Here is a 27,651-nt window from a genome sequence, read left to right as displayed (position 1 = left end):
ATCTTTTATCTATTTGAAGATATCACATAATTACTGTAAAATTAGCGGTATTTTAATTTCGCCGGGATGAAGACTCTTAACTATGTTAAACATTCCTTCGAAAAATTAAAGAACTATAAAATTCCATTGCATGACTTTGCAAAGTCTCGGAATTCCAACCGAAAGTTTTTTGACCGATAAAGTGTAGGAATACAGACAATTAAAAGTGGTCAAGTCTCAAATCCCCTGATAGAGAGGGTTTTTTTTCTTTCTTTAAGTAAAAGGAGAGAACTTTTACCCCCTTCGTGAGTGCCACCACAGAGCAGAATGAGAAATAAAAACTCTCCAGAGATTCCATCTCCATCTGGAGAGCGTATCGTTGACCTCTCCGCGTCCATTACTTTAGTTCCGTCAGAAAGAATTTACAACGAGTATACTTTTCTCTCTTTATTTCTGTTCGGTTTTTTCTCCTTCGCTTTTATCTGAATGGAGAATCTCAAAATCTAAAGTCATAGATCACACGTCAATCGCAGAGAAAGGACCCCTCCCCTCTTTATTTTTTCCCTTCCCAAAAGCCTTGTTCATACTTAAGAAAAAACTAAAAATAAACGAAATGCCGACAGTGAAGTATACAAAACAACTGATACGTTTTTTTTTTTTAATTTTTATTTTCTTTATTTCTGTTTTCCCAATCTTGAAGCTCATCTCGTTGATGTCAGGACTTTTCTTTATGAAGCGAAAAGCAATCTCCGAAAACGCATGATCAACAAGCATTTCAGATTCAAAGTGTAGCCAACCGGCTATTTTGGAATCTAGCCGGTAGTAATTATTGAAGTAAAGGAACTTACTTTGAGGTGGGTCAGTGGTCACAAACAAATATCATGTGTTAGTTATTTTATAGTGACGTAACTAGGAGAAAACCTCATTCGTCAATATTAACAGAGGAAAATCATATTCATGAAGAAATTAAATGTCGACTAAAAGCAGGGAATTCGTGTTACTATTCTGTTCAAAATCTCTTTTCGTCGCGAATTCTGTCGAGGAATTTGAAGCTTAAAATATACAAAACGATAATCATGCCTGTTGTTTTGTATGGTTGCGAAACATGGTCACTTACTCTGAGGGAATAACATAGATTGAAAGTATTTGAGAACAGGATCCTGAGAAGAATATTCGGACCCAAGAGGAACGGGAATGGGGAATGGCGGAAACTTCATAACGAGGAACTACATAATTTATGTTTACCCAACATTTTTAGGATCGTCGAGTCTAGGAGGCTTAGGTGGGCAGGTCATGTACCTAGAATGGAAGAAAGTAGAAACGCTTTCAAATGTCTTGACTGGAAGACCCATCAGAAAACGACCATTAGGAAGACCTAGGCGCAGATGGGAGGACAATATTAAGGCTAAGTCATACAAGGGAGAAAACTTATAACTGACAAACAGGGATAAAGGGGCGTGATTGTTTAGATGGTTTTTGCGTGGCTTTCATCACTGACGTAGCACAATACGTCACGAGATTGACAGAGATCCTCTCAGTCGAAGTCCCTTGCACTTCCACAATTTTCAGAATCCGACTCAGGAAATAGTCCCTGAGTCTCGCAGAGATAGGAATACAAAGGATGCAATTAGCTAAAGATAGAAGTCAGTGGAGAGCTTTTGTGAACGCGGCATTGAACCTCCGGGTTTCATAGGCCATAGAGTTAGTTAGTTAGTAACTGTGACGGAGCAAACGGGGTTTGTGTCCCGGGCGCTGGATTGGGAGGGCGCATAATAGGGCAAATATTTGAGGGAACGTTTCGGTTTAGTTGGTCAGGAAGGGTACTAAGGCGAGTTCTTGCTGCGGATAATAACTAGCCTAGTTAAGTTCACTGGCTATATATAGAGAGGATTAGTTATAAAAAGAACGCTAAAATTGAGAGTCTTTGTCCCAAACTTCCCAACAATGTTTCACAGAGTTTGAGGAGTAACCGGCAGATGGCAGCACAAAGTTGGCTCGCTTCAAGACGGTGAAACAATAGTACTGTATAAAAATATTGGTGGACCCACCGTCTTACATTTTGTTCTGGTCGAACAGTCATGATAATCTTTCCATCTTTCTTGCATGTTGTATCTTCATCACAGTACTCAAAATATAATTTTCTGTATTACGTACTTTTATAGTAACAGCTACATCAGGGTAGTCCCCCGGGTTCGTGTCTCCAATTTCATAAGTCAACTAACATTTCACAAGTCATTGATAAGTAGGCTTTCTTGACAGAACTATACTTGTTTAGCAAAAAAAAAAAAAGTAACATAAAGATTTTATTTTAATAAAGTACCACGAAAAAATCAACGGACACGATGTTGTCCACCACAAACTTACTTGACCGGGGATCGAACCAGTGACGTTACGCACTAGAGTTAAGCACTCTACCACTAAGCCACTGTGCTCCCTAAACATTTATTTGGTGAGACTGAATAAAATAGCCGGGCAAACCTCGGCTAGGATGGTTGATCACCAAATTCAAACCTGGGACCTCTTGTTTACGAAAGAATAACTCTAACCACTAAGTTAGGCCCTGGGCCGCAGTCGCTCAGTAGTAAATCGTTCACCTCTGGTGAACCTTCGATCCCAGCTTGCGCCAAGTGAGCTTTGTAGTGAACAAACGCTGTATGCGTGGGTTTTGTCGGGATTCTCCCGTTTCCTCCCACTTTCCTCCACCATTTCATTCATTTCTCATCATCATCGTCTCCATCAGCCTAGCCGGTATAATCGTGGGACGTAAAACTTAAAAGATTTCATTTCATTTCATAAGTTATACCCGCTCGATAGAGCACCTTTCAACGTAAACTGGCCTTGGATAACAAGACCACAAAACACACAGAAAGTTTGCAACACTGTACATGTGTAACCCAAGAAATGATTCGTTACCCAGTTCGTTTTACGAGCTCGATTTACAATAGATTTCACAACCTGCCTAATTTAGTTCCTTTTTACTTTATTTTGTGTAGTCTTATTTTAAAGCCTACACAAAATAGTAAATAGGATTCTTATTTTGTCAGATTTTTTATCTGTTCATACAATTTGCTTTCCGCACTGCAGGGTTCCACAAGTGTAGCGCTTCAAGCCAATTACATCGAGAGCGGTTCTTTGTTACTGAACCTTCTACAGTTGACTCGCACAGATGAACCGATAGCCTTTGAGAAAATACTGGATTTTTTTTTTTTTATGTCTCTTACGTTGTATACTACTGACAGATATAAACGTCTTAACTGACAAAATAGAAAACCACCTTAAACATGATTATATTTTGTCACGACTTGGCCACAGTTTGATTTTTTGGTATTTGGACCAATTGCTTTCAAAGTAGCTACGAACAATGGTATTGGTATTTTTGGTATAAGAATTCAAATTGAATGTAAATTCGAAATGTTTACTCGGCTGGCTCTATTTGTTAATCTCACAATTGCGAAAAATTTAGGGGTTGGTGGAAATAAATTTGAAGGATTCGATTTACGAAATTCTCATGAATTTAATTAGGAAGCCTAATCACTGCGAAATTAAAATACCGTTAATTTTACAGTAATTATGTAATATCTTCAAATAGATAAAAAAAAATAATCGAAAAGTGGAGTAAGAGCTCATTAGACAATATTATTTTATATGAGATACCGTTATCACGACTCATTTATCTACTTTCTATTTCCAGCCATATAGAAAATCGGCATTTATTTTCGCGTTTCTAAATGGTTGCAAACGGAAAGCTACTATAGGTGACTCGTGATAACGGTACCTCATGCAAAATAATGTTGTCTAGCGCGCTCTTGTTCCACATTTCGATTATATTTAATCTACTTGAAGATATCACATAATTACTGTAAAATCAGCGGTATTTTAATTTCGCAGTGATTAAGCCTCTTAAAGCGTGATGAAATAACTTTGTGTCTTCTATAGATGTAAACAAGCCGTCTAGACTTTTTCCCATAAAAGCTGGTTTTATGAGGACAATATTGGAATTTCTTGCGGAGGGTCTTTTTAAATGATTTTTCACGTTGGTTTGTTCTGCAATAGATTCAGAGATCGTTTCTGGTTACATGGTTAGCATGAATATATTTCGGTTAGGCTCATGGTCGCTCGAACGGGGCAGGGTGGGGCCATGCTCCCCCCCCTGATTCAGGAAAATGTATACGTAATATAGCAAACCACGTATATTAAATTCCAGGCGCAATATAGCAACCAGAGAGAACCCCTGCTAGAAAATTTTCTTCGGGCGCCCATAGTCAGGCCGAAAATCCAAGTTCGATTCTCTGTGAATGTGAAATCCTCCGGATCTCATATTAAACTATAGTCCTAGATGGAAAACAAAATGCCACCTTGGGATACATAAATGGCTTCGATTTGTAGTAAATGACACAATGTCAAAGTGCCACAACAACCGATAGTGGAACACGTATTAACGTTAACAACAATTAGAAGCTTACAACAATAGAAATAATAAAATTTTGACCAATTGATAATTTGGTGATTCATAGATTACTTGATTCTGTACTAAATGGCAAAATTCAATCAAGCGATAACGAGAGAAACGTGGAATTCCTATACAACAATGAAAAGGTGAAAACGTCGAAAAATTGGCACCTTGGGATTCATAGATTTGATCCCGTACTAAATGCCAGAATTTCAGTCGTAAAGCAAATGATAATGGAAGAGGCATTGAATTCATCTGCAACAGTTAGTTGAACTCAACAATGAACAAATCAACACTTCGAAAATTTGTGCGGGACAATTGTTGCATACAGTCATTATCTTCAAATAGGCTGAGAGCGAAGAACTTAAGTATTCGTAGAAGTTATTAGTAATTTCTTATATTTATTAATTTAATATTGAAAAGATAGGGCGAAAGCAACGCCATCTCCTACCACAGAAACAAACTACTTGTGGCTTTACACTATCCTTAATGGATTAGTTTCGGTAGGAAAAGGGACAATGAACTTCGAGTTATATTTGCAAACTTACAGAAATAATCTAGTATTCCTTCAGAAATGTTTCAAGCCTAGCGAGATAGTAAAATTTCATATTCCCGTGACATATTGTCACTTATTGTGATATCGTATTAATAAGTTCTCGAATAGCATAAGAGTAATCTTTCCTCGAAATTTATAGATATATATGTTTCTTTTTTATTCGGCCTATTCTATATAAAATATACTGAGGAAATCGAACCTACAACTTCTCTCATCAGAAGCAAATCCATCATAATATTCTTATTTGTTTAAGAGTCTTCATCCCGGCGAAATTAAAATACTGCTAATTTTACAGAAATTATGTGATATCTTCAAATAGACAAAATATAATCGAAATGTGGAACAAGAGCGCCCTAGACAATATTATTTTACATAAGAAACCGTTATCACGACTCACTTATCTGCTTTCGATTTCGAGCCATTTTGAAAATCGGCATTTATTTTCGCGTTTCTAAACAGCTGAAAACGGAAAGCCACTAGGTGACTTGTGATAACGGTATCTCACGCAAAATAATATTGTCTAGGGCGCTCTTGTTTCATATTTCAATTATCTTTTCTCTATTTGAAGATATCACATAATTACTGTAAAATTAGCGGTATTTTAATTTCGCCGGGATGAAGACTCTTAACAGTTGATGTAGAGAATTTTAGAACAGGAATATAGGCAACCAACACTTCTTCTTAGGCATTTAAAGCTAACAGAAATATGAACATTAAAAAGTATTTTAAAAATGCAACTTACCTGAATATTACAGGAGAAATATCTTTTTGATCCTCCGGTGCATGTTTCGGTACCGTCGGGCCTATCAAAGAAAGAGAAATAACAGTAAGTCATATATATCTATCAAATGTAGAGTTATAATTAATATGCCTATCACGTACACAAACATATGAAAAGTAAAAAAAACAACCAAAAAATCACTCATCCCTATACACTCAATATAATAAAAACAGAATGCATGAAATTGTACCTGTTATCGCGTGTATTTTATTACTCATATCTTTAAAATTAATTGAAAATTAAATCACGTAATGTAAACTTCATCTTTTAACATTATCGCTAACTGAATCAGATATATTTCATGCACGCAATCAGAAGCATTCCCTCTCCTAAAGAAAGGAGGGATAATAGTGCTACAAGTACACAGTGGTTTTATTCTTTGCTCTATTCTTTCTGTGTTGTTTACTTGTTTGGTGCCTTGGGTTGTTACCGCCCACAAAACTCAACGAGGCCAATTACATGATGCCTTCCCATGTACTTAGTACAATAATCCGTCGACAGATGTCATGAAGTAATTGCAGTGTGTGAATGACAAGCGTCAACTAGCGTTTACTCTGCTAAAATCTCGTGTGACATGCATCCACAATGACGTTACACTTACACAGATTGCATCGTGTTGGATAATACTTGTAGACTTTTTGTCTTCTATGCAGAAACGCCTTACGTCATTCAATTCACTGAAAGAACACTGCAAAACGTTTGTGTTAAGCATTGCCTTTTTTCGTTTTTGACAGATTAATAAAAAAACATGAATTTCTGCAAACTCATTTCATTCTGTTACAAGTTCAAATTACGAATACGAGGGTGAGCTCCTTAGTGGCTAAGCGATTAGCATACGCGCCTTTGGTAGATAGATTCGATTCCCGGTGGGAGCTCGTGTGGTTCGAATTCCAAGTTAATTGGTAGGTCCCATCTGATATGGCCTTGCTGCTGAAAGAAACATTAAACTGTTTTTCCCCAGGAGTTCGTCCTGGATCCGCCTCTGTTTTCTAATGCCTTCCTCACTCTTCTTTCATTAGAGTATGCCTATACCAAAAGGTCTGTACGGATATTAAAAAATCGCATCTGCATTCAACCACATCTGCAATATCACTATCCGCCCTTGGAAACGAGATGAGAAATTTCTTGCCTGGTGGGTAATACTAGCGCTGTTGGATCCATAATTTGCCTGAGCATTGGAAACAGGATGTTGTTCCTAACGAACACCATTTCTCACTTTCCCGGTAGATTTTTACTGTACATTATCGCCTTTCTCTTTGTAGGATCAAAATTTGACAGAAAATTTTACAGTTCGTATCGTATTTTGAAATAATTTGTGGCATAATAATATCGGATGAAATTAAATATGTATGCAGTGAATTCATGCACATAATGTCTCTTTCCCAACAGATCCTACATGACATATCAAAGATTCGAACAAACAAGCTTTTACTATAAATTCAAAAGCACAAACATTCAACCACCACTATTGTAGGATAATATCGTTCGTCGGAAAGTAGTAACACACTAGAACCGCGATCAAAACTAGAATTAGCCTTTGGCGTGCAAGACCCGTGTTTCGATTCCCAGTGGGAGCTCATGTGGTTCTGATTCCAGTTAATCAGTAGGTCAATAGGGAGGTCTCATATAACCTCGCTAATGAATGGGACGTTAAACTCAAAATTCAATCCAATCCAAACTAGAATAATTTTCTGCAATATTTCAATTATCTGAGTTAGTGTCTTAAGCCAAACAACGTCAAAATTACCTCAGTGGGCATTTAAAATTCAAATTATGTTGCATACATAAGTGTTAGTTTTATAGGACAAATGAAGTCAGAATATTTTCAATAACACGTATTTGCAACGTTTTCTGGCGATTATGGAAATCAACATTAAATATACACTGGCCCGGTATGCAACCCACTTTCCACAAATGCTTGTTGGGTTGCTTCTTAGTAAGGCAACACAATATTCCAATGATCTCTTACGATAAAGTTATAAAAAGAACCACTAGAGGCACAATTGGCGCTGCAAATGTGTTGCTCTTTTAAGCGCACTGGTATACAAAGGCGCCCATGTTGTGGTTTCCAAGGGGGGGGGGGCAAGAATAAGCGACGTTTCAAAAATAGTTTCAAATTTTGCTATAACTAATGTAAAAATTCTATTGGATTTTCGAGAAGTACAATTTCCTCTAGGGGGGGGGCAAGCGCCCCACCTTGCCCCCCTGATGGGCACCCTTGCTGGTATACGGTAAAAGCGCGCTTGCATAGCATTGTGTGTTGAATGATGTTTATTTGGAGAAAGAAAATCTCATTTTCATGTGCGGCTTATTACAGTATAGAAAAGTTTAAAAGAGAAACTGATACATCGTTTCACGCTTAAATTACACATACCTTTTTATATCGGAATATTATTTATCTGCAAAGTATTTTAATTAAAACTTTGATCGTGACTCACTTACTGGTTCCTCGAAGTGCAGCAACGTTGATCGATTGCCTTAAAAGCTAAAGTATGTATTATTTTAATCACACATGAGAAGAGATTTATAATTCTGTAGAAAACACCAAAGCTATTAATAACTTATCTACTTAAGATTAGTGACAGCAAGAGACGTACGTAGGAGGTTGATATGGGGGGTTTGAGCCCCGAATTCCCAACTTTTCTGTAAATTTAGTTTAATTTCAGGGGCAATTTCACAATCTTTAATAGAATTCACCCTCATATTGAACTTGGACCCTCTGAAAAGATTTGGACCTCCCAAAATAAATTTCTGAGTACGTCGCTGGTGACAGTAGCCATGTTAAGCTGACAAGAAGTGTAAGAAAGGCCATAAGTTGAATGTATGGTTGCAGAAAGGAATAAATATCTTTAATACAGAGATCATTGTTTACTATTAATTAACACGTTTAGTGCAGTTTGTAATATTCGCATACCACCACAAAGTAATTAAAACTATAATATGTCGTATTGGTGTGCTACAGTTTAACCTTTTCTGTTATTTTCTATTTTACTCCTGTTATTTTCTATTTCTATGATCTAGATAAAAGCAACAAGTAGTACAATGTTACATTAATCATGCTGCATAAAATAATAATACGCACCAAAAATAGGCATCAAACAACATCTTTGATATATGTATTTTCTATTGATTGATTGATTAGCCTTCAACTTTTTTAAAGCTCCGAGGTCATATGAGACGGGGGCACCTGCTACAGTAGAATTCGAACTGCTGCTCGAATTTGTGTTGGAGGCAAGCACTCCACCATGGATCAAAGTCGTAACCAAACGCAGAGCTCTCTCATGTCTATATGGTTACCACATGCGTCCTTGGAGATCAGGGTTCTATTCCCGGTAAGAGCTCATGTGGTTCGGATCCCACGTCAAGATGTAGGTCCAAGTCTTGTATAGCCTTTCTACTGACATGGACGCTAAACTCAAATCCAATCATAACCAAATGCTTTAGCACTTGACTCCAAAGTTGAATATATCTAAGTGCCATAAATGCATTGTTGCATCTTGTCAAACGTTTTCAGAGGATTAATTCTAGATTTTACTAAAGTAACCTGTCCCTGGAGTCAAAAGTGAATTTATAGATTTTTTTAATGACTGTTAACACTAATGATCTCGACATTAATTGAATCAGTAGTTTAGAAAAGGTCATGAGTCAGGAAAGTAAAGTTATAAGAAAATAAAAAGAAAGAAACATGTTGCATTTTTGAAAATCCTGATAGATATGAAATGATTAACCTCTGTTTGAAAATGTAGAAACTTCTTGTCATTGTAAGAAATGAACAATTTGTTGTGAGTCATTGATGTTAAATAAATAAAATAAATAAATAAATAAATAAAACGTTAGACTAAAGCAAAATCGATATTTCCTGACCCATGACCTTTACAAAATTACTGATTCAATTTCTTTCTAGTGAAAATGTAACCTTGGAACCTAATGTACAGTCACGAACATAAATAAATGGAGGTTTGAGCCATAAGAAATAATGGCTTCAACCTCCATTTATTTATGTTCGTGACTGTACAATTACGAATGGCAAATGAATGATATTAGAAGAATTGGTGGAACAGAATGTGCAAGTAAACGAGAGTGCGCCGAGGAAACCCGCGGACACGATGTTGTCCACCACAAAAGAGTTAGTTCGCCATGGATCGAACCAGAGGCCCCGTACACCAGACGTAAGCCCTCTACCACTGAACCTAGCATGGCCTCTTTGTTGATACTAAATTTAGATTATGTCATTAGCCATTCTATGTACTGTATGTAGTCTTGTGTTTCTTGTTAGTGCGATAATGGAAACTTGGATTAACGTATACTTCAGTATTTTATCAATAGGTGGCGTGGCTCTCGGACAGCATCAGTTTTTAGTTTTCCAAAAAGTTATTTTAGTTTTTGTCGAAAACTACGCATAAGAATTTAGGCTCAGCCGTATCATTTTGTTTATACAATGAGATCTATCCATCCGTATCCTTCATATTTGTACATTTAAAAAAAAAATCTCGTTATTCACTAATTGAAGACCTAAAGTAAATTAAGATCTAAGTGCCATTTGAACAGTTTTCAGATAATGATGTTTTTCCTCAAAGAATTTGTGCCGTGCACATACACCTCACGCATTCTATTGGCAATGATCTGGACCACTACGCACAGGTTTGGCGCTTAGATCCGAATATATTTTAAACTGGCTTGGCCCATAGACCATCATTCCGGTTATAACTTCGAAACTTCAGAAAATGGCAATTTAGATCGAAATTTACTTCAGGACTTCAATTATATTGTAGATTTTTTTTTGCCTAGTTGAATTTTTAAAAGGATTTTTTTTATCTAGATAATTTTTCGTTGTAATAGTTGGCAACATTTGTAAAGGAAGAAGTGGACCAAAGGAAACCGACCGAAAGACAAAAAACTCGTCGCAAGAAAAGAAGCAAACAATTGAAGCTTCCGAAAGAATTGGAAGGAGGAGAGAAACCTTGTAAGAAGCTATTTTGTTTGACGAATCATTTATTCCACGGGAGGTTGCCTAACGAGAGCACAATTATTACCGCCAAATGACAACAAAAATCGTCTAAATCATTCCAGTTCTCAGTCTCTTTTTTTCTTTTTTAACTATACCATAAACACACAAAAACAGGCAAAGTTACGTAACTAAACAGCCAAAATTTCCACCTGTCATTTGCGGGGCGAATCAAAAAGTAAGGGTACAACTAAACACAAATTAAAATTACTATGATCCTGGTCGTTATAGTTACAGTCTGTTGAATGTTTCTTGAAGTTCGAATCTCTTTTCAGCAGAACGCCTACATAAGATGTGAACCCACATTTTAAGGCGAAACTAGAACCACGGTAATGCTCTCTCACCGAGAACCGAACCCTACTATGTGCACCGAAAGTGCACATATTAGCCCTACCAACGGGTTTGAACTGCTTAGGTCTATATCTTGTGGCAGAGCAATATTACCACAATTACAATACTTGTTAGTTAACTAATTTTCAGATATACTTTACGATAGCAATTTATATTGGAATTATTAGCATCATTATTAATATAAAACAGTCAATTCGAAGTGATACATACAATTTAAAAAAAAAGTGGGTATATCTGCAAGGGAAATTCAACAGGCTGGGCAGAAGTTGATGAGAAAACAGTTGATCGTATGTGTGAGACTTTTCGTCAGAACAGAACAAGGGCGGTGATCCTAGGGGGCCGTGGGGGGTTCGGGTCCCCCAAAGCTCATGTCCCCCCCCCCGCATTATATCTATGAATATATAATATTTGGCATAATTTCAACGCAATTTGTCTTAAAATCCTCATATATGCTTTCTGTATCTGAATGCCCCCCCCCCAAATTTATAGAGAAATCGGCGCCCTTGGAACAGAAGTCTACAAAAATCAGTGGTTCGTACAGGCAAAGAATTGAACTTGTAGCAGACAATAGTGAGGAAGATTCTGCGAAAACATTTGAAATTTCATCCATATCGATTGAAATTATTACATGTGTTTAAACCTATTGACAAGGATAAGAGATTTGAGTTCTGCGTAGTGATGCGAAGCTTACGGAAAGAGATGGTTTCATTGATTCACTTGTATTTAGTAGTGAGGTTACCTTTCACTTTCTCCGGAGAAAATAAACAAATGAAATGTGAGAATCTGGGCTTTCGAAAATCCCCATGGTTATGGAAAACATATACGTGATTTTCCCAAGGTGAATTTGTTTCATGTAACATCCGTAAAAAGGTGTATGGCCCTATTTTTTCGAAGAAGACACTGTAAACGGATATTTTTCCCAATGGCGGATCTAGAAAGTAAAAACTGGGGAGGACAATCAGAAACAGACTATGAAAGGTATATCATAAGTACACTATAAATTTTCAAAAAAATATACCGTAAATAATAGCTGCAATTGTATTTGTTACTCAAAAAACTGCGGGGGGGGGGGGCACTAGATCCACCTGGGTTGTATCCGCCACTGTTTCCTATCTTCACATGTTACAGACATTGTTCTCCCTGCAGCTGAAAGAAAATTTTATTTTCCATTGGGAAATGGCACCTCCATTTTGTCATCGGGACGTCAGGACGGAACTCAACAGAAAGTTACCAAAACAATTGACAGGACGAGGTAGTCGTCAGGATCAGCTTCTGCCTTCTTGCAGTACCCCACCACAACGAGCCATGGTCACCAGACATCGCCCAGTGCGACTTTGTTCTGTACAGTTATGTTAAATATCAAATGAAATGGAATGAAATGAAATTTTTGAGTTTTACGTCCCACTGTTATGCCGGTTAGGCTAAAGGAGACGGTGATAATGAGAGATGAATGAAATGGTGAAATGAAGAAAGTGGGAGGAAACGGGATAAGCCCGAGAAAACCCAGGCACACGGTGTTTGTCCACCACAAAGTTCACTTGGCGGGAGCAGGGTTTGAACCCGGGACCCCAAACACCAGAGGTGAACGCTCTACCACTGAGCCACCGCAGCCCCCCTGTTGTTAAATGTAAAGTTTATCAACTTTCCGTACCTCACAATTTACCTGAACTTCCAAGTACGCATTCAAGAAATTGATATATTACGTGTGACGTTGGAAAGAGTGTGGCAAGAATAAGACTATCGGATTGATGTGTGCCGAATTATAAAAAGCACTCTTGAGCATCTTTGCCGTAGAACATAACACTTATTACTTTTTAAAAAAAATCTTTTGAGCTTTTCTTTCATTTAACGTAAGTTGCATGTCATTGCGAATACATAAACTTCAGTTATTAAACTTTGAAATCGGGAAGATAGTTCTCAACAACCTTATATATATATATATATATATATATATATATATATATATAAGCACGTGTCACGAAACGATATGAGATTAGGTACTTGAACCCCCTTGATGAAATTCTGTATACTCCACTGAATATCGTACATATCCTTCCTTACATATCCTTCATCAATTTGCATAGAAATATTCCGAGGAAGCCAGCATTCAGGAAGGCTAAGGGTTGTCTCACGCAAAATTTCCTCTGTTACTAAAATTCAAGCAAAAATTGAAACAAAAAACTAGCTAACTCTATGCTCTACGGAACCCGGAGATTCAATGTCGCGTTCACAAAAGCTCTCCACTGACTTCTATCCTTAGTCAATTGGATCCAGTTTCTACTTTGTATTCCTATCTCTGCGAGATCCATCTTAATATTGTTCTCTCTACTTTCTTCCATCCTTGGCTACATGACCTGCCCATTTAAGCTTCCTAGACTTGATGATCCTAACAAGGTTTGGTAAACCGTATTATAAATTATGTATTCCTCGTTATGAAGCTTCCGCCATTCCCCATTCCTCTTCCTCTTGGGTCCGAATATTCGTCTCAGGATCTTGTTCTCAAATACTTTCAGTCTATGTTCTTTCCTCAGAGTAAGAATCTATGCAGAACATACAGAACAGCAGGCATAATTATCGTTGTATATATTTTAACCTTCAAATTCTTCGACAGAATTCGCGACGAGAAAATGTTTTGAAGTGAGTAAAAACACGAATTCCCTGCTTTTAGTCGACATTTAATTTATTCATGAATATGGTTTTCATCTGTTAATATTTATCTTAGATATCGGGCCAGAAATTCTTCCTAAAATGCTTGAAATTTTGAATTACCGATAGGATTTTCCCCTAAAACCTATTAACCATCTTCATCGGGTGACATGCCTGTTTCTTAGAGACTAAATTCAATTAAATCTCAATAGATCTTTCTTTCAGGGAAAGAGATAAGATGTGAAAGTACGTAAAATAGCTTTAAAAGTTATAAGAATCATTTCTTTAAACTACACACCCGCAACTCGGCCTTGGAATGGTAAAAGAACGTAAATCCAAGTGTTACGCAAATTGCTTTTCATTTTTTTATTATTATTTTTATTCTTTTTTTTATTTATACAATTCACTCTTCTCCTTGAGCAAACGATGGTATTCGTTTAAAAGTGTGAAAATGCAGGACAGTGCCCTGCCATGAGTCATCCCGTCTAGACAGAAAGGAAAAACCTGCAGCCGCCCCCATCTTACTACACTAGCGCCATCACTCACCTCACGTAGTGTGACGATTAATTCCCAATTCAGCCACCAGACGACGCCGTGTCTAGCGGTTAGATGAAAATAGAAAAAGAAGAAGAAGAGTGATTTTTCTCAAAGCGTAAAAAAGAAAAAGAAAAAAATGTTAGGTCTCTACGTAGAGAGAGGGTTGTGATGTGAAAGTGTTCGCACCTGTTACACCAGAGACCTCACCTGAAATCTTCCCATTGTGATTATGCCTCAGAGAAAGATTAACCATGGCAATTGCGAAAGAAATGGAAGAATGCGTCCAGCGTTGATTGTATTAAAAAAAAAAAAAGCAAAAGGCAGGGTTGTTGTGAGGTTTAAATTAAAGAGAGAAGACCTGATCTTCCCGGAAAAATATCTGAGAACACAATATATGCATATAAAGCACGGTCAAAGCTCCAACGTTCTTAGTATTCACTATTTTAGAACACAAGCTATGGCATATTTGAAAGTAAGAAAAGACTATTCATTACGTATAAATAATTGTTTCAGACATTCGTCGTGTGCGGCGCTAGTAGTTATTGGGAAGGCGTGGCACGAATGCTCCAGAAAGGGTAATACTTTATTTACATCCAACCCTGAGGTTTTTCATTCTAATGCAAAGGATACATGCGGTTATAGGAAGTTGTTCGTCAGTTTAAAACAATATGGTTGATTCGGTGTTATCAGTATTGATTTAATTACGTAGTCGTTCGAGCAGGATGCTATGATAAGTCCAGTCCTTCATAATCTAGTTGTTGCTAAAGGACATAAAACTTACAAACACAAACACTTGTCCCTCAAGGCGACGCAGTGGATCAGTGGTAGAGCGCTTACCTCTGGTGCGTGAGGTCCCTGCTTCGATCCCAGCCAAGTAAGTTTGTGGTGGACAACATCGCGTCCGTGGGTTTTCTCAGGGTTCTCCTGTTTCATCCCACTTTATTATTCCACCAATCCTTCCATAATCCTTCACTTCCCTTAATCATCGTCTCCCTTAGCCTGAAGAGCACAATCAGGGCCGGATCCAGGATTTTCTGACTGGGGTGCACCAATACGACTAACGACCGAAATAACCAATCACATTGAAACTCTTCAAAATGCCATGTGACAATTGTTTACTTCTGACAACGCTGATGCATAGAACGGAAGTAGTATCTTAAAGAGGGTAGCAAGAGGTATACAGGAAAAAAACTGTTCTTCCCTCCTCCTGGTTTCTGTTTTCTTCCCTGCTTTAGAAATGGTATATTGTTATGCTTGATGAATCCTTTTCCTTCAATCTTTCAGATAATCTACTTAAACTATTGTTTTTGCAAAACTCCGCTTTCTTTGAATTCCAAACGGAAACATGACAGCAGAAAGTTTCGGAAAGTGTTGCTATCTTCACTGCTATTGTGCTGCCAAAATGTCTTGAGCCGTGGCAAAAATGCGAACTAAAGCTCACACCCTCACACACCCACGCGTTGAGCCAATAAGGATTCAGTTGTTGCTAAGCGAGAGAAAGTGAGTGGAATTCCTTCAGTCGATAGCAGCGCTTGCAACGGAAGGCTAAGGATCAAGTCAATGTGGTATATCTTTAGCTTCTCATTTTAGATAGTGTATATTTACATTGTAGGAAGTTGCACGTGCACCATAGCACCCTTCTAAATCCGGCCCTGGGCACAATTATGGGACGTTAATCTAAAAAATCTAATTTCATTTCTTTTTCTTGTCCCTCGGAAGCAAAAAGCCCAATTCCTTGTCTTGCCTCATTTTCCCCCGAGTGACCATAGTTGAATGTTCTAATTACTGCATACATATTTTATTTGTAACGTTTTACCTGATGAAATATTTGAGAATATGGCCAGAGGGAGCAAATACACCCTTTATTAGCTCCAAATCCCTATCACAAGTTTAATCAATCCACAATGGATCCTAATTAACTGGTTGATTATCTTTTGTTTATTTTCTGATCATTTATTGGCTATTTTATCTCTCATCTATTATAGACTTTTGTTTCCTATTTTCCACACTGGACAGCACAGGAAGTCTACATAAACAAAACCAGTTCTCTTAAAAATTCCCATCGGTTCGTTGTTCGTCATTTGATCATGCATCAGAGACTGTGATTCTCTATCGTTTTTTGGGAAGTAATCATTCTGATTACTCGGCCATCGAGAGCGATAGGTGGCGCTGTAATAATACACCGAGAAGTAGTGGATGCAACAATTTATGTGTTACTGGGCGTTGGAACTTACAGCTTCTATTTTTTATGCACAGATAATGATCACGAAGAAGGGTTGGGAAAGGTTACCTGCATCTGCCTACCTTCTAATAAGAACGAACAACGCTGAGGAATTCTGTCCAAAACAATAGTTAAGGGGGGGAGGGAGTTGTAGCTTGTTTATTTTCGATAGAAGCATTCATTAGTTTACTGGGTTCAACATTTTGAGAGGTTGAAATATATTGTCTTTACTCTCAAAATGTTTATATATACCAAAAAAAAAAAAAAAATAGATATATACACATGTAGCCTTCTTTCCCAGGAGTGCCAGAACCAAATTTTACGAACAGGATGAAATTCATTATCTCTTTCATTTGAGGCACTTTAAAGGTCAACCTTTTCTGTATTTGGTTTATTTAGTTTTTGTATTTAACATTTCTCCAGATACGGGTGTCGGGCATAAGTTCACTGGACAAAAGCTTACCGGCAAAAACTCTCCGAATATAAGCTCACCGGCAAGAAACTCTCCGAATATAAGCTCACCGGCAAGAAACTCTCCGAATATAAGCTCACCGGCAAGAAACTTTCCGAATATAAGCTCACCGGCAAGAAACTCTCCGGACATAAGTTCACCTCCTGTCTAATGTTAAAGAGTACGAACAAAAGCTTACCGGCAGTGGACATAAGCTCACTTAAACATGAAACATGATTTTATTTATATTTAAATTTTATATGCAATTAATTACAAACATTATTTTATATACGGTGTACAGTGTTATATATTTATAAAATTCTAGTTTTTATTATTATTAAAATGGACACTACTTTTTCTCCTTCGTGATTATCTGCAAACATCCAATAATTCATTACGACCGGATCTTTTCAAACAGGTATACGTAATTAGAGCTCCTACAGGAGACACTGATGTTACTTGTGTGTATGCTTTTCTTTCTGGGGTTGAGGGGTTCGATTCCCGGTGGGGGCACTTGGTCGAAAAAGTGTAAAACGCTTTTTCAGGCCAGCCACCCTGAATGAGGTTTTCCTGGGTTTTCCTCATTCACACCAGGCAAATGCCGGCGTGGTACCTAACTTATAGGTCCCAGGCCGCTTCCTTCTTTCCCTTTCCCCGGATAGTGTGCTCGCCGAGGGACGTCATCCCTCAAAACGTGACGGGCTAAATTGCCTTAGATGCCGAAAGCCCAGAAATCTAAAATCCTAATATCCATCCTTTTCTTTCTGGGAAAAGTAGAGTCATTTATGAAGAGATGTTACAGGGAATGGTAAAACAAGGCGAAAGAGAAGTCCATATTTTTGAATCCTTGGGAGATAATGATAGATTTTGAAGTTGCGTTTCTGCAGGCAGTGATTTTTTTTTTTTAATAATGTTATTGTGCGCAGAAGCTAGCTCCCTTCACTTAACTTAGTGCAACGAAAAAAAAAAAATCAAGCACTTGGACTTTCGGGTTTGTACTTTGAAAGTGAAGAGACAAAACAATATTGTGGAATGTTAGAGGCTCTTGTTTTTCTAGCACTACATTCGATAGATGAAGGATTGTCCTATTTAAACCAAATTTTCCAAAAAAAAATCTTGTAAGATTTGTTGTTTTATTTTGATAGTACGTTCATTAGTGGTACCTTAAAACGTGTTACATTTGACTCCAATATGGGTCTTGTTTCTAGATTCCAGAGATACCGTCCTCTCTTTCCTAAGGAAATGTGGAATGTGCACGAAACTACGCTGAACGGGACAGAAGGGACAAATGATTCAAGTAAAGGCTGGAATCGATTTTCTGATCTTGTTAACGGAAGTCAACGATCCTTCTGGAAGGCTCTGACTAATATTAGAAAGGATAAAGTTGTATCCAGAACAATCATTCTGAGCATCAGTTAGAATTTTTTTCCAGCAAAACGTCAGAAGAGGGAACATAGAACACCAGGTCAAAAGTTATTGGTTCTGTGTAGGGAAATCAAAAATAGTAAAAGGGATGTTCAGAGCCTTTGGCGAACTATTGTTCATACTATAAAGTTTTAACATCTGGAGTTCCAAAACTGGGTATTTTAACATCTGGAGTTCCAAAATTGGGTATTTTAACATCTGGAGTTCCAAAATTGGGTATTTTAACATCTGGAGTTCCAAAATTGGGTATTTTAACATCTGGAGTTCCAAAATTGGGTATTTTAACATCTGGAGTTCCAAAATTGGGTATTTTAACGAATGTTCGACATAAATTGAGTATTATGTACCACTTCAACAAAAGCTATGCTGAAATTGAATATTTTAAATTATTGTAGAGTGTATACTCTCTATCATTGTATAGTAAAAACGAAAAAAAAAAAAAACAATAGCGCCTTTGTTTGACATATTGAGATTTTCTACTACGATAGATCTTTTTAGGAGGCTTAGCCCCTTTGTAGCAACGTCGCTGATTATTAATAGATTGCTATAACATAGTTGCGTATAACATAATTGTATTATTTATGGTAAGCTTCTGTCCGGTTACCTTTTGTCCGCTTTTGCTATAGGTGAGCTTATGTCCGATGAGCTTTCTGCCACTGAGCTTATGTCCGCGTCCGAGACTGTATACAATTTAAGTGAAATCAATAGCAACCAACAAACAGCAAAACGAAATAAAATGAAGTTTCGAGTTATGCTTGCATCCTTTCAGACTAAACGAGAAATATGATTAATGAAAATGAAAAACTATCAAATAAATGATGGAATAACGATGTGAAATGAAACGGGAGAATCCCTAGAAAACTCAGGGGCTCGATGTTGTCTACCACAAACTCACTAGGAACAAAATCAGGGAGGGGCGCTGTAGCTCAGTGGTAGAGCGTTTACCTCCGGTGTTTGGGGTCCCCGCTTCGATCCCAGCTCGCGCCGTGTGGACTTTGTGGTGGACAAACATCGTACTCGTGGGTTTTCTCGGGGTTCTCCCGTTTCCTCCCACTCTCTTCATTCCACCATTTCATTCGTTTTTCATCATCACCCTCTCCTTTAGCCTAGAAGCATAAGCGTGGAACGTAAATCTTAAAGATTTCATTTCACCGTGCACTTCACAAAAAACAGACAACTCAGTAGGACAGCGAAGGTTCACTCCTTCCACTGAGCTACTTTTTCTGCAACATTAGTAAATAACTTTAAGTGATCTTGAAAATACGGAATAGAATGCACCCAAAAATAGGTGATCATGCTCAAGAAATTTTTTTTTCGAAAGTTTTCAGTAAAATTAGTTGTAGACTGCAACGTTACAAGCTTTCTGGCACTCATCTAGCAATATTGAAGCTTTATTACCCGTTGTTTCAGCTGCACATTTCAATGGGGAAGGAGAAAAGATTTATACCCGTCATATTAGCTTTCTCACAGCTATTTCGGGAAAAAGAAAATGACGTCATCAGCTTTTAACCCCTGTCTGTGATCCCGTAACTAGAGGGTTCTCTTGTCGGAAGATTATTTTTGTCGGCAACACAAATTATTACGGGAAAGAGGTCTGTGAATTTCCTACAGGAATTTTTGCCCCTTCCCTAATGTTAACAATTAACAAAAGTTGCTTACATATATCTTGTGGATGGACAGATCCATACAGAGAGAGAGAGAGAGAGAGAAAGAAAGAGAGAGGTGGACAGGGATTCTACCGTCTGCAGATGTTCTTCTCAAATGAGCCGACACAGACAACTGAGGTCATTGTGTCAGCAGTTTATGATCACATCAATTTTTCTTGGCCAAATCCAATGCTTCCGAAAGTTATGCAACGTTAGCACAAGTAGCCATTAATAAAGAGAGGTATATTACATTTATAACTTTCACGAAGTACCAGTTCCGACCGTGCTCGAGCCGAACTTGTCCCGTCTCGTTGGTCACTCACGAGGCCCATTGTCCACAGGGTTGTAAATTGTGGAGAGCAGGAGGGGCACTTGCCCCCCAGGGAAGCTCCTTACCGTTCTAGGGGGGCCCACTTTAAGACAAAATTTTCTTACTCCATGTACGATACGAACATGAAATTATAAATGAAGCATCAAACAGGTTCACTACATCACATAAAACAGCACACGAAAGGTAAATAAAACAAAAAATGAGTCGTGGGCCCATTTCAGTAAAAAAAATAAAAAGTATACTATTAGGGGCCTTAGAAATAATATTTATTCGTATGGCTTTGCGATTTGTCCCCTTAATTAATTTGTCATGTATAGAAGGGAACCAGGGAAGTAACTAACGGTCCCGCAAACCTTGCCGTGCGGGAGGGCCCACAGGCTCCGGGATTCCATAAAGATTAAGCTAAAGATGGAAAGAGGGGCCCAAGAATTACAAAAACAACTTTTTTCCAGGGGGGCCAAATACACGTATTAATAGTTGCCCCTCCAGAAAAAAATCTAAGTTACAGCACTGTAGTACATGCTACTGAATTATTGAATCAATGTATACTGTTTAACTACATCATTAGTGTGTGTGAGACTATAAGTTTGATTTCCGCTGAAGGCAAGAAATCTGAAATGATCCAGTTGTAAGCTCGTGTAATTAAAAAAAAAAAAAGTGTGAACTCAGGGATCCTGAGGTCTAGAAAGGCAAAATAATGTCATTGGGAATCGAGGTACTGACCACACACCACTCAGCTGAACGTGCGTTACCTGGTCAGCCAGAGTCCTTCATTAGCTGTAGTGACTAGGAGCCAGTGGCGGATCTAAAAGGTAAAAATTGGAGGGGCCAGCCAGAACTCAGCCTAGGATAGGTATATCACGAGTTTACAATTTTTCATGGGTCCTGTAGGCGTTTCCAACTTAGCTCTCTGCTGATGAATATTATGACTAAGTTGGACGTTGAGGACATCACGCATTATTTTACACATTGCATAACAGAAAACCTGCAACTGAAACTACGAGGATCATTCAATAAGTAAAGAGACAAAGTCTATATTTTAAACACTAATCATTTTTTCAGGGGTGTTAGTTTTTGTTTCAGGGGCAACCTTGGGATATGCTCTGATCTGCTGTTTCGTAATTTTATGTCAACATAACTTCAAAAATATCAATTCATCATGGCAAGCCCTCTAGAAGATTGCACCTTAGAAGAACAGCGCTCAGTCATTAGGTTTTTAGTCGCAGAAGATGTAAAACCAAGTGAATTTTTTTCTCGAATGTTGAGACAGTACGGTAACAGTTGTATGAACCGTGCGAATGTGTACAAGTGGGTTGATCGGTTTAAAAGTGGCCGAACAAGTGTAGGTGATGAACCCCGATGTGAACGTCCAGTGGAAGTTTCTGGTTCTTCGTTGGAATCGAGGATTGACGGACTTATTCGTGATAACAGAAGAATTACTGTTGAAATGATAGCTGAGGAAGTTCAAGTAAGTGTTGGAACTGTTCACAATGTCATTAGGAACATTTTAAAGTACAGAAAAACGTGTGCCAGATGGGTTTCCAGACAGCTTACTGACGCTCATAAAGAATCAAGGCTTTCCATTTGTCAAGCCTTAACGCAACGAAGTTTGATTGAAGGAAACGCCTTTTTTGAAAGAATAGTGACTTGCGACGAGGCCTGGATCCATCACTACGACCCTGAGACCAAAAGGCAGAGTATGGAGTGGAAACACACTAGCTCTCCAATTCGCAAAAAATCAAGGTTCAACCTTCCGCTGGTAAAGTGCTGCTGAGCATCTTTTGGGACTCACAGGGTCCAATCTATTGCGATTTCCTTGAAGATCAGCGAACTATCAATAGCCTATACTATTCTGAGATGCTAGAACACAAAGTTAAACCAGCTAGCAGAAGCAAACGCCATGGACTCTTGTCAAAAGGAGTCATTCTTCAGCACGATAACGCCCGCCCTCATACAGACCAGCTGACCCGAGATAAGCTTCAAGAATTGGGTTGGGAGGTCTTACCTCATCCTGCCTACAGCCCAGACCTCGCCCCATCATATTTTTACCTGTTTGGACCACTCAAAGACGCCCTACGTGGAAAAAGATTTGCTAACAACGAGGAAGTTAAGGCAGCGGTGCAAAGGTGGCTTCGGGATAAATCGAAAGATTTCTTCCCCAAGGGAATTAGGAAGCTGCAAGAAAGATGGGACAAATGCATAACTGTAAAGGGTGATTATATTGAAAAATAGCCTTAGTTTTGAAAGATTGAAATAAATCTTTATTGAGCTATAGCAATTTGTCTCTTTACTTATTGAATGCCCCTCGTATATCTAACGCTTCAAAAATTTTCCAGTAAAGGATAAAAATCAACGCTTACTATAAACTTTCAAAATATATAAATAACAGCTTCAATTATTTTTGTCACTCAAAAAATTTTGGAGGGCTTACGTCCAGCCTCGGGCTAGATCCGCCAGTGCTAGGAGCTTAGTTTTAAATTACAGTAGAACCCCTCTAATCGTCACCTTTGGAACTGAAGGTATGGTCGGAACGCGAAAAGAGCTCGGATTATTAACAGAAAATATTACGGATTTACAGAACACAGAAGAACACTGTCGTAAATCTAACGAACAATAAGTCTAAAAAACTGCACAGTACACTACATAAAACACGCACAACGAAAGAAACGATAGAAGAGATGACGAAGCACTAAAGCTGATGTGTGGTAACGGAAAGTAAACAAAAATGCCGCGACGGCAACAAACGACAATGGGCCTCGTGAGTCCCCCGTGAGTCGGGACAAGTTCGGCTCGAGCACGGTCGGATCAATCAGAGTGGCGGACCAGCCGATGGTGGATGAGAGGCATTTTACTGTAAATGAAATGATATTTATAGTTTTACATCCTGTGTTTATGTATTTAAGAGTCTTCATCCCGGCGAAATTAAAATACCGCTAATTTTACAGTAATTGTGTGATATCTTCAAATAGATAAAAGATAACCGAAATGTGGAACAAGAGCGCCCTAGACAATATTATTTTGCGTGAGGTAAGTCACCTAGTGGCTTTATGTTTTCAGCCGTTTAGAAACGCGAAAATAAATGCCGATTTTCAAAATGGCTCGAAATCGAAAGCAGATAAGTGAGTCGTGATACCGGTTTCTCATGTAAAATAATATTGTCTAGGGCGCTCTTGTTCCACATTTCGATTATCTTTTATCTATTTGAAGATATCACATAATTACTGTAAAATTAACCGTATTTTAATTTCGCCGGGATGAAGACCCTTAAGGGTAAAAGAGACAGATGATTATTGAAAGTGAATATTATGAAAGAATCGGTGGAATGATAATCTGGAAGGAAAAGAGAGACCCCACGGACACGATGTTTACACCAAAAACTTACATGGGCTGGAATCGAACCACGGTTCTTTGGCACCAAAGGAGAGCGCTAGATTCAGCTCACCTCCATTAGTTACATCTTAATTTGTTTCTTACTTTCCGTTATAATGCTTTCGTTGGGTTACTTTCTTGTTTGTTTGTTAGAGATAAATATTGCAACTTAATTTCCACTCATTTCCATACCAAACAGACCTCAATCAAATGTTGTGTTAATACGTAAACTCAATGAAACACAATACTTTCAAATCATCTGTACCTTATTATTTTATAGTAAAATTAATTAGTTAGAAATAATGTTGTCCAAGTGATGAGACATTTCTTGTCTCGTCTCGAAAACAAGGCGATAGTCGATACGCAGGGGCGGATCCAGGGGGGGAGCGATCGGGGCAATCGCCCCCTTCCCCCAGAAGGGAAAACTTTCTTATTTTATATATATAAATAAAACCCATCCCAAAGTTTCGAGCCCTTAAAAGTAGCAGTATGACAACCCACCGCCCCCCCCCCCCACAAGTCGGTCCTGGATCCGCTCCTGTCGATACGAGAAGTAGATTTTCAAATTCGAGACGAGAGGAGAAAAATAAGAATTCTCGCATTCTTTTCACGACGAAAACCGAGACGAGACAAGAAAATTTCACGAGTCTGATGGGCAAGAGTAGTTCAGCCAAGTCTAGGATCTCAAACACTGTTGTTAGTGTCACATGATTCATACTATGAAAACGAAATACAATTTTACACTTTAACGTCCCACGGTTATGCCCTTTTCGAGTAAGGGAGACGGATGATTAAGGCAAGTAAATGATAATGGAAGAGTTGGTGGAATGAAATGTTGGAGGAAACGGGAGTACTCTGAGAAAACCCACACACAAGACGTTGTCCGCCACAAACTTACTTGGCCGGGATCGAATCAGGGACACCACACACGAGAGGTAAACGCTCTACTACTGAGCCACCATTGTCCCCTTGATTCAATTATAAATTGATAAAGTAATTGTGTGAACACAATGAAGATATACAGTGGGGGATCCAGGATATGATCAAGGGAGGGCCTAAACCATAGTTAGCCGTTTTATCCAGTGTAAAGCAGGATTCAAGCCCATTTTATCCAGTGTGTATCTGAGCGTCAAGGGGGGGCTATAGCACCTATAGCCCTCCCCAAGGATCCGCCCTTGAAGATATATATAAGTTATTACACAAAATGCTGCAATAATTGATATGGTTTAAATGTTGTTATATCACACCTTACATTGACCTCTCGTGACGTGAAGGAATTCTGATAACTTCTAGATTAAATTAAGAAAAAATGAGGACATAATTTTGTGTATAAATTTACAAAACGAAAGGATAATAAATTCGGGACGAGACGTCAAAAATTCTTCGGGAATCGAGACTTATCGAAAACTTAGGAGACGAGGCTATAAATTTTATTTCTCGTTTCGTGCGCAACAATGTCATCCTTTGCATCATCAGCTTCCTTGTTGCTTAGGAGCAAGTTCAACGTAATTTCTCAGCGACGAAGCTGTATGACACATGGACCTACTAACTTAAGAGGCCCCATCACTGCGAAATTAAAACACCGCTAATTTTATAGTAATTATGCGATATTTTCAAATAGATAAAAAAATAATCGAAAAGTGGAACAAGAACTCGCTAGACAATATTATTTTACATGTGATACTGTTATCACGACTCACTTATCTGCTTTCGATTTCCAGACATTTAGAAGAAAATCGGCATTTATTTTCGCGTTTCTAAATGGCTGCAAACGGAAAGCTACTAAATGACTCGTGATAACGATACTTCATGCAAAATAATATTATCTAGGACGTTCTTGTTCCACATTTCGATTATTTTTTTTATCTATTTGAAGATGATACATAATTTAGTGTAAAATAAGCGGTATTTTGATTTCTCATTGATTAGGCCTCTTAACGTGAAATTTGAAACGCATGAACTCCCACTGTATCCAAAGGTACATACAATAAGTTTACGACGTTGGAAGAACACATGATTTCGCCTTAGGACACCCTAACTGAGCTGTATAGGGATCTTATCATAAAGAACTCTTGTCATTTACTTCCTATTTCTTCCATCCTGTTTCTGATTCATCCTGTTCCTATTTCTTCCATCCTGATCCGGTACTGACTTCCTTTTCTGTTTCCTCCTTCATCTACGGATTAATATAGTGAGAGTAAATGAGAGAATACCAAGAGATCACCACCAACATTTATTTATTAGAAACACGCAAGTGACTCTTGTAATATTGTAATATTAATAATCCGCTCGTATGTCCGTTACTCCACACGATAATTCTTGACTGAAAGCAATTTTTTAAATTATCTATTTTGCAATAGATAGCTAGGGCGGGCTAGGAATGGGTTTTCTCAGGATACTCCTCTTTCCTCCTAATTTCTCATTCTATCAATTCTTCCGTCATCATTCACATGCTTTAATTACCGTCTACCTTAGCCTAAAAGGCAAAAACGTGGGACGTTAAGCTTATAGATTTCATTGCATTCTATTTTATCCGTACTGTTCGTTATGAATGCTTTATATTGCTTTGTATAATACATAGCTATTGTTATCTATTCTTGACTCATATTTCGTGCCCACTTCTTTCTATTTATTGTCTATTTCTACCTAATACTTTTCGTACTATTTGAAACTTTCAATCTACCCAGTGGCGTATCCTAAAAATCTGTACAGTTTACCGCATTTTGTACACGATAAAAGTTAACGACCAACATAACCGTGGAGTCTTAGGATCCCTTCCGTAATAGAAGAGCATCCACTGAACATAGAAGTACATGTGACATAAAACTGTATACGTGAAATAATCGCGTATATATCATATAAAAACAAACCGTTACTTCAACTTCCTTCAGTTCCTGTTTTTAGGGGGAAAAAGCCCCTCTAGTGTAGTTAAAGAGTCTTAACCTAATTTATGATCTAACGTAATATGACTTGTTAGAGACATAGCCTATAAATTAGGAATGGCCACAAAGTTCCAGTTCCGGGGGAACCGGTTTTTGGAGATCCGGTTTTCAGTAACGGTTCAGGAACCGGTTCCAGAACTGGATCCGAAAAACCTGGTTCCGAAACCGGATCATAGGAATCGGTTCCAGACCTCCCGAAAGCCCGGTTCCGGAACGGATCTTCTAGAATCGGATCTGTTCAGAGCCGAAAACTGGTTCCACCAAGAAGCAGTTCCGGGCAACCCTTCTATAAATGTGTGAGTATTAGATTGTAGTTCGTTGTTTTTGGTTATTTCCGACATAATCATATACATAACAAACATTGCTTAGTTTTCCTGCTTCCAAACCCACTCCGTAGGTTATCCTACAACAGAACAGGTCATTGACCTAACACTGTTTTGATTCAGTACTTTTCAGTACTTATTCATGAGGTTCTCGAATTAAGCAAAGCACTGATACAGTGTTGGGTAAGTTACTTGTAAAAATGTAACGCGTTACAAGTTACTTTACTTTTTCTAAAATTTAACGCGTTAGTAACGCGTTACTTGCCCCCAAAAAGTAACTGTTACTTTACTTCGAAAGTAACGCGTTACTAACGCGTTACTTTGAGGTCCGAAACTTTAAAAAAGTGGAAAAAAAATTGACTTCAATTTTCCGTACTACTATTACTACCGTTATTATTATTATTATTATTATTATTATTATTATTATTATTATTATTATTATTATTATTATTATTATTATTATTATTATTATTATTATTATTGCACGTTCTGCATCGCTTTATGTAAATGCAAGGACAAATTTTTACTTGATATATGAACATTTTCATATAATGTAACATTGATAAAATGCCATACTGCATTACTCGTAGGGATGGACACGAGCGAGTTCGAGCGAGTTTTCTTTGACACTCGATTCG

At 38.0% G+C, this 27,651-nt stretch overlaps 1 protein-coding gene across 5 annotated transcripts in view; it reads right to left on the bottom strand.

Annotated features, from left to right (window-relative positions):
• The window catches only part of Ppn (proteoglycan-like sulfated glycoprotein papilin), a 557,431-nt gene that overhangs the window by 232,476 nt on the left and 297,304 nt on the right, over positions 1–27,651 (bottom strand). For all 5 annotated transcript variants that reach the window (XM_081729955.1, XM_081729958.1, XM_081729956.1 and 2 more), the window contains exon 4: positions 5,728–5,788. In XM_081729955.1, coding sequence (XP_081586081.1) covers positions 5,728–5,788 — 61 coding nt within the window. The remainder of the gene's footprint in view (positions 1–5,727; positions 5,789–27,651) is intronic.

Source organism: Thermobia domestica, chromosome 11, assembly GCF_964235325.1.
Source record: "Thermobia domestica chromosome 11, izTheDome1.hap1.1, whole genome shotgun sequence".
NCBI classification, from domain to species: domain Eukaryota; kingdom Metazoa; phylum Arthropoda; class Insecta; order Zygentoma; family Lepismatidae; genus Thermobia; species Thermobia domestica.
Note: the sequence above shows the minus strand (reverse complement) of the source record. Positions and strands in the feature narration are given on the sequence as shown.